At 40.1% G+C, this 8,747-nt stretch overlaps 1 protein-coding gene across 1 annotated transcript; it reads right to left on the reverse strand.

The window, feature by feature from the left end:
- Positions 1-3,915: 3,915 nt before the first annotated feature.
- Positions 3,916-6,234, reverse strand: LOC111978754 (homeobox protein Dlx3b). The gene is made up of 3 exons (XM_024008989.2): positions 5,793-6,234; positions 4,775-4,959; positions 3,916-4,528 (listed from the first exon to the last, which is right to left on the reverse strand). Exons 1-3 carry the CDS (start codon positions 6,133-6,135, stop codon positions 4,217-4,219), a joined length of 840 nt encoding a protein of 279 aa, XP_023864757.1. The 5' UTR covers positions 6,136-6,234; the 3' UTR covers positions 3,916-4,216.
- Positions 6,235-8,747: the final 2,513 nt, after the last annotated feature.

Genomic DNA, 8,747 nt, shown 5'->3' on the forward strand with positions numbered 1-8,747 from the left:
TTCTGTAGCATACGATTAATCAATCAATCACTCAATGTACATGAAAAATAAAAGTTTTAAAAACTATTTTTAAAAATCTACCTACAGTAGGGCAAGCTGGGGAAAGAAAGTTAATTTGTTGTCATTCATTTAAAAAAATAGAGTTGATGACTTCTCACTTAGTTTTGAGTCCGTACCACAATTTATTTTTAAAGTAATGACTTTTCATTGACTTTGAGTTCAATTTACTACCAGTATTTGAGTTAAAAATGCCTTGGGGTTTGCAGTGTGTTTGGTGGATTTTAATTGCAAGATAGCAATGAGAAGGAAAATGGGGATGTTATTACAGTAAATCCCAGTTGCTTCGGCGGCAGCTGAATAGCAAAGCTGCTTTATGGTGATTATTGTTATTAACTTGAGTGATCTGACATCTAGTGTAATTGTGTGCAGCTTCCCGTTTGGAGAGAATGACCAGGTTTGGTTTCATCTGAGGGAATGGTTGACTCCTGGGCACAATGCTACACTTTGGAGGGATTAGATTTATGACACGCACACACGCACACACGCACACGCACACACACACACACACACACACCACACACCACACACACACACACACACACACACACACACACACACACACACACACACACACACACACACACACACACACACACACACACACACACACACACACACACACACATCCCATTTGGCACAAACTGGTTGAATGAAAATAATTTCACAAACACACACACACACACACACACACACACACACACACACACACACACACACACACACACACACACACACACACACACACACACACACACACACACACACACACACACACACACACACACACACACACACACACACACACACACACACACACACACACACACACACACACACACACACACACACCACACACACACACACCAGAGAGAGAGGGAGAGACAAACTTCAACCTTTGCACACAACATAAAGTGAAAAATATGATGAAACTCCCATCAATGTTTATGCTGGCAGCCTCCCAAGGAAATGCCACAATCACGGTTTATCAAATCCACCAATAATCACAATCTAACTGGCTTTGGTATCACCACCTTTCATAGCCCTGAGGTCAACTGGGGTTCAAGAGTCCACAGCGGTCAAGAATGCCTTTCTCATTTCATTGACATTTTCAGCAAAATTGTCTGGTGAGTGATTCCAATGCAAGGGGGAGACATCAGGCTTTGAATAGGTGTGGGCAGCTGCAAACAGTCTTTCCATGGCTACATTTGCCATCCTGACTACATGTCAACCCCTAGTTCAACCCATTCCCTGGAACCCCAGAGACCTCTGTGACACCGTGCTGTTGACTGTTATTGTGCTAGGGGAGGAGAAGAGCTCAGGATCCTTGGCACAATCCCTAATGATGGCTGTTCTGATGTGTTGCCATGCGGTGTCACATTCAAGTTCAACAGTTCACGAGCAGCCAGGGCACTTATACTTGCTAAAGTTTTGAAATTATATATACACCTTTGTGAAAGCTTCGGCCCACACACACCAGCCCAGAGCCAGAAGCCACCCGGTGCACTTGTCTCCAGCAGAAATAGATCCCCTGACGACATATAAGCAAATAGCGTGTCCATGGGCCACACATGGTGAGGGAGGCACAGAGGGAAGGTCATGTGTGTATATTTGAGATGTCAAAGATAGCAGATATATATATAGTGTGTATCATGTCAGCCATTTTGGATCATGAGACTTACAGTAATAACCCAAAGTAAATTCATGTTACTGTAATTACAAGCAAATTTAGTCAGTGATCCTATATGGCTTGAAATGGAATGGTAATGACTGAAGTGCTGTATGTGGCTGCTTTTGAAAGTGAATAGTTTGTCAAGTGTGTTATGTTGCATAGTGAACTCAATTGAATTTCTGTATTTAAATTATGGCATTTATTCTTATTACAAATTTCAAACAATTGTATTGTGTAAACAACTGGATTGGGGGGGGACCCAACATGCAACAGTTAAAATAATTATATTTTATTTATACTAAGCCTACAGAATGATCAAATCTCTCCCAAGTTAAATTGCTTTGTCTGAACATTCAATATCACATACAAATTCAGTAGGTTCCTATACAATAAAATCGTTATACATCTCAAAACGACAAAACGTTGGGGTCAAGCGCAAGGAGAGTATCACTCAAGCCGATTACTGTAGCCTACCCATGAGAATGGAGAAACGGAGCTTCCCAATGGAAAAAAAACATCGGTCCTAATGGGAGCAAAAGCATAGCATTGCAGATAAGTAAAAACACTGTACTTTGTAAAGCAATTGTCTTCTGAATCTGATTGAAGAAAGCAACGTTCAAAAAGCTGTTAATCGCTCTATTTTGAATACAGTTCAAGCAAGCCTTGATATATGTAATATGCTGCCATTGTCAACACTTACTGCTGAAATTATTGCGCTGGCTTAGACTTATGTTACATAAAATACATAATTCATTTAAATTTCCCATAATATCCGAATAGTCAACATATTATGTCCTTCAGATTCCACAGAGTGAATTTGCTGTACTCGTAAATTATTTTTGTGCGCAATGGCGCCCATGCGCGGTTTGTATATCGTATGATTTTAGCAAGATACTTGATAATCTTGAGGTTATGTGGTGAGCGTTAATGGCATGCGAATATATATATTTTTTAAATAGAGACATCAATTATTGTAGTTTGTGATATGAAGTCAAATTCTTATTATGTAAAATACGATATGTTATATATTGCACAAGTTATGTTATGAAATACCTCTGACATCTTGCCAATATATTACATTGGTGACAGTTTTATTTAAGAAATGTGATGATTGATGTTGAATTTTGCTTATGAGATAATCAAGTCCTCATCTTTTTTTCTCAAAATGTAATAATTCAAGATGTAATTGGTTTAATTTCCTATAGGTCTGTGCTGGCTCCCAACACCATCACACACACACACAACACACACACACACACACAACACACAACACACAACCACACACACACACACACACACACACACACACACACACACACACACACACACACACACACACACACAAACACACACACACACACACACACACAACCAACACACACACACACATGCCTTAAATGTACAATGAAGCATACAGTCGTCCTCAAAATGTGTTCAACAGCTATTGACTGAATCTAGAGATAGCACAACCAAGGCTTTCCTGAATTACTCCAGCAAAGAATGGGTAAAAAATATTTGCCGCATTTTCTATCCTCTGATGCTCTTGTTTTGGGTCTATGAGTGTGTGGGTGTTTGTGTGTGTGTGTGTATCCCTGAGGCAACCCCCCCGTCGGCTGTATTCTTTCCTGTTATCTGGCAACAGAACACTAGTAAAATCAAGCGACTCCATCATGTCTGCTTGCCTTTCGCCTCCTACAGCCTCTTTGCACGCAGACCAAAAACCAAACCTGGACCTATACTGATTGCGTCAAGCTTCAGGGAGGCAGGCAAGCTGTCACACCGACAGATTTAACTCTTTCCGGATGTTGGCCATAAAATATTTGGGGCAACACTCAGCAATGAAGAAAACAATTATATAAATTAAACATTTACGATATATATCAACACATCTCAGAAAAGCAGCTAAGCTGCCATGTTTTTCTATTTTGTGTCTGTTAATTCTTTTCGACGGACCAGCGAAATACAGAAGAAACATAATGTATTTATTTATAAGTGATTAAAGTGAGTAAAAACATAAGTTAAAAACACAATATTCAATTGATATATTTATTCGTTTTGACAGAAAGGCAATAATAACATACTAATTACAACATTAATATAAAAAGATTCGCAGCACCACAGTGCGGTATTTCCATTCCAAACAAATATGATCTTAGTGGTTCTGCTTTCTATTAACACCTATGTACAGCCTTCGACATTTTGTACAAATCTATATAAATTATGACCTGAGTTTCTGACGCATGCTCTGCAAACCCATATCCACGATTTAATATGGATCAACTGAACAGTTTTGCCATTATTCTTCCCGTGTTAGGTAAGCTAGCCTACAGTAAAAATGGTTTACCCAGCTTTTCAGGGAAATACACACTTTCACTTTTGTCAGGTCTACGTCCAAAACAAGCCAGCGCCAGTTTATACTTTTTAGAGCTCTGGTAAGTTCAGTTGATGTGGAAGGGCCTCGTATTAAAACTCTATGTTTAGTCTTTGTTAATAAACAGCCCCAACGCTTTGCTGTGGTACTGGGTGATGCACTGCGCCGGGGTGCTGTAGATGCGATCCCTGTTGGTACCAGTGGTTGTTATAATCCTCCAGGTAGGGGGGCGARGAGCTGAGGGGCGGCTGCGGGACCTGGGGCCTGCTGGCGGGGGTAGTGAGAGAGTTATTGTCCCAGACCGTCGGCGATGGCGGGGAGTTGCACGCCATGGAATCGCTGGCATTTGGACTGTGGTCAAGGGGAATCTCGCCGTTCTTGTAAAGCTTCTTGAATTTGGACCTCCGGTTTTGGAACCAAATCTTGACCTGTTAGGAAAGAGATGAATGTTATTAGTCTAAAAGTCATGTTCAAAAAATGAACATCGTAATTTTGATAAAGGTAGTCCTCCAGGTCTACGTTATAAGGATACCTGGCTCAAGAACACACATCCAAAAAGTTTTTGTGTGAACCTTTGTTGTAGTTGTCAATATTCAAATGCAATATTTACATAAACTTTTTTACAATACAATGAAACAATAGCGTAGGCTTCCTATAAATAATTTGATATTTACCTGTGTCTGTGTCAGACCGAGTTGAGCCGCAAGTTCGGCTCTTTCCGGGAGGGCGAGGTATTGCGCTTTCTGAAAACGTCTCTGCAACGCTGCTAGTTGGTAGCTGGAGTAAATTGTTCTCGGCTTGCGGATTTTTTTGGGTTTTCCATTCACCATACGAATTTCAGGCTCGGGTTCTTCTTTCACTACAAAGAAAGAAGCACCAATTGTATCATTAGTTCTCATTATCAGTTTATGAAAAACATTTAACAATGCCAAAACAATGTAATAAGAATAATGATAATAATAATAAGTTATAATCAATAAAAATAGCATGTTATTATTGTGATAATATGTTATTACTATTATCATTATTACATTATTATATGCTAGTTGAAGTAGCAATAGCAATATTTCCATGTTGCAATGCTAAAATATATGGAAAAAGTCTCGATCATGCTCAACCTGCTATAATAACCTCAATAGTCGGTCAATATTTGATATAATATCCCTAAATATCTGGCAAGTGATTCACATACAGTTGCTATCACTGCAATTACTAACCATAATGGTTTATGACTAGCTGTTAATAACTGGCTATGTTTTTCATCAAAGGCTATCAATTAGCACCTTGGTTTCAACTTCAGTATTGTAGTTTTACTCTATAGTAACTTGTAATAAATCCCACCTATACAAAATCTGATTTTAACAGTTGAAATGAATTATATGTCTGAAACCCAAATAGGACTATGACAGAGCAGGCCCTTTAATTGTTTTCGCTATCTCTGCTATCTCCTTCCATTTCGTTTAACTGGAATAGTCAACCAATATATGTTAGATGGTTCTCAGATAGAGCAGACCTATACAACATTAAACCACCCAAGAGACTACCTGAATGTTTTTTCACAGTATGTATGTAGCCCATCCGTCTCTCTCCTCCTCTCTCTATTTACGCATACACGGAAACGATTCAGTTGGTAAACTTCGAAATGAAGCAGAATATAACACAGAAATAATTCAAATATTTTTCAGTATTTACCTGAGCTTTGAGGTGATGCCTGCAGATGATCTCTGTTGTAATGTCCATATTGCCTGTAGGCATTTGTGTAAGGGTATTCAGACTTGGTGGGATAAACTCCCGCACCACCCATTCCATTCAGATTGAATTGGTGATGGTAGGCATTCATTTGTTGTCCGTATGTTGGACTCTGATAATATTCGTGATGGCTGTGAGCCGTTTGTCCACTGTAGTAACCCATGTCCGTGACTGAGGACTCGGGAAGAGTCGGAGAGTCCTTGGAGCTCGGATGGCAACTCATAGATCCGGGGAGATCGGTCAAAATGCTCGCTATCTTCTTTTCATAAATCTGTCCACTCATCATGGGTAGACAAGAAAGTCCACGATAATTCGTAAATACAGAACGTTTGTGCAGTAGTGTTAAAATAAATCGCAATGAAGAGATATAGTCAGTAGCGCGCCCTAAACGCAAGTCCTTGGAGAGCAAGTCCTCAAACTCTCCTAGCTGTAGTAACTACGTTGTGGCAGCGCTCTACCCCGGTSAAAATGAATTATAGAGCGCTGGGATGGATACTGCGTTTTCATTGGCTCCAGTCAATATTTTTTTTCTCTCCCTCTTGTCCTCAAGGCGAAATAGTTGCGKTCAGTATGTAAAACCTGCACTTGGCCAAAAGTGCCTAAACACGCATGCCTTTTGGCGAGTCAGGTCTGGCTTTTTGAGGCAAGTTAGAGTTATTTAGCTGTTGACAACATCACTCCAAAGTATAGCAAAAAATCTATAAACAAACTTTGCATGGCTTTGCATGATCCTGTGCTTTGTTTGAAATGGAGCTCAAAGAGTACTGGCACTCTTGTGGCCTACTACGTATCCCACTGTAGCCAGAACGTCTTGTCTCATTACTTGTCCTTGTTCTGAAGAAGAGCTATGATACAGAATTAAGACATCGTATTTACTTATTCAAAGGGGGCCAAACGGTGCCTCTAACCTATCCATTCTAATTCAAAATGAGAAGCAATCAAAAGGATTAGGAAACCATTCCATTGAATGTCTTTGGGGAAATTATTTTGTTGTGTGCGTGTGTGTGTGTGTGAGTGTGTGTGTGTGTGCCTGTGTGTGTGCGTGCCTGTGTGTGTGTGTGTGTGTGTGTGTGCGTGTTCCAAAATCTATGTAAATCTCCAAAAACAACAAACGGTTACTGTTATTGTCATTCTGTTAAAGGAGTGCTCATTGATTCGGTCTCAAAAATGATGTGAAGTAGATGCATGAAGTAATATTACATCCAGGTTCTGTAGTTTTGTTGTTGTTGTGATATGGTCATCATCCAGGCTTTAGACTATCCCAAGGGTTCTAGTCATTTTTAAAACCTTCCATGATACTCTATGCCATTATGTTTTTAAACAAAAAACACAAAAAAAATGTCTTGTTGAAAGCATGGGCAACACTGCTCCCTAGTGTATGGTTTAATGATTGTGGCGAAAGTTGAGGTGCTGATATATATGGTACCAGTCCAAAGTTTGGACACACCTACTCATTCCAGGGGTTTTCTTTATTTTTTACTATTTTCTACATGCTTTCCAACAGTCTTGAAGGAGTTCCCACATATGCTGAGCACATGGTAGCTAATTTTCCTTCACTCTGCGGTCCAACTCATGCCAAACCATCTCAATTGGGTTGAGGTTGGATGATTGTGAAGGCCAGGTCATCTGATGCAGCACTCCATCACTCTCCTTCTTGGTCAAATAGCCCTTACACAGCCTGGAGGTTTGTTTTGGGTCATTGTTCTGTTGAAAAACAAATGATAGTCCCACTAAGCGCCATCCGTATCGCTGCAGAATGCTGTGGTAGCCATGTTGGTTAAGTGTGCCTTGAATTCTAAAAAAATCACTGACAGTGTCACCAGCAGAGCACCCCCACACCATCACACTTCCTCCTCCATGCTTCACAGTGGGAACCACACAGGCTGAGATCATCCATTCACCTATTATGCGTCTCACAAAGCAATAGCGGTTGGAACCAAAAATCTCAAATTTGGACTCCAGACCAAAGGACAGATTTCCATCGGTCTAATGTTCATTACTCGTGTTTCTTGGCACAAGTAAGTGTCTTCTTCTTACTGGTGTCCTTTAGTAGTGGTTTCCTTGCAGCAACTCGACCATGAAGGCCTGATTCACGCAGACTCCTATGAACAGTTGATGTTGAGATGTGTCTGTTACTTAAACTCTGTGAAGCATGGTAACTCTAATAAACGTATCCCCTGCAGCAGAGGTAACTCTGGGTCTTCCTTTCCCGTGGCAGTCCTCATGAGAGCCAGTTTCATCATAGCGCTTGATGGTTTTTGCGACTGCACTTGAAGACACTTTCAAAGTTCTTGACATTTTCCGGATTGACTGACCTTCATGTCTTAAAGTAATGATGGACTGTCGTTGCTCTTTCCTTATTTCAGCTGTTCTTGCCATAATATGGACTTGGTCTTTTACCAAATTGGGCTATCTTCTGTATTTTTTTTATTTTAATTTCACCTTTATTTAACCAGGTAGGCCAGTTGAGAACAAGTTCTCATTCACAACTGCAACCTGGCCAAGATAAAGCAAAGCAGTGCGACACAAAAAACAACACAGAGTTACACATGGAATAAACAAACATACAGTCAATAACACAATAGAAAAGTCTATATACAGTGTATGCAAATGAGGTAAGATAAGGGAGGTAAGGCAATAAATAAATAGGCCATAGTGGCGAAATAATTACAATTTAGAAATTAAACACTGGAGTGATAGATGTGCAGAAGATGAATGTGCAAGTAGGGATACTGGGGTGCAAATGAACAAAAATAATAATAACAGTAGGGGGATGAGGTATTTGGATGGGCTATTTACAGATGGGCTATGTACAGGTGCAGTGATCTGTGTGCTCCTCTGACAGCTGATGCTTACAGTTAGAGAGGGAGATATGAGTCTCCAGCTTCAGTGATTTTT

The sequence above is a fragment of the Salvelinus sp. IW2-2015 genome, linkage group LG18, assembly GCF_002910315.2.
Source record: "Salvelinus sp. IW2-2015 linkage group LG18, ASM291031v2, whole genome shotgun sequence".
Taxonomy (NCBI): Eukaryota; Metazoa; Chordata; class Actinopteri; order Salmoniformes; family Salmonidae; genus Salvelinus; species Salvelinus sp. IW2-2015.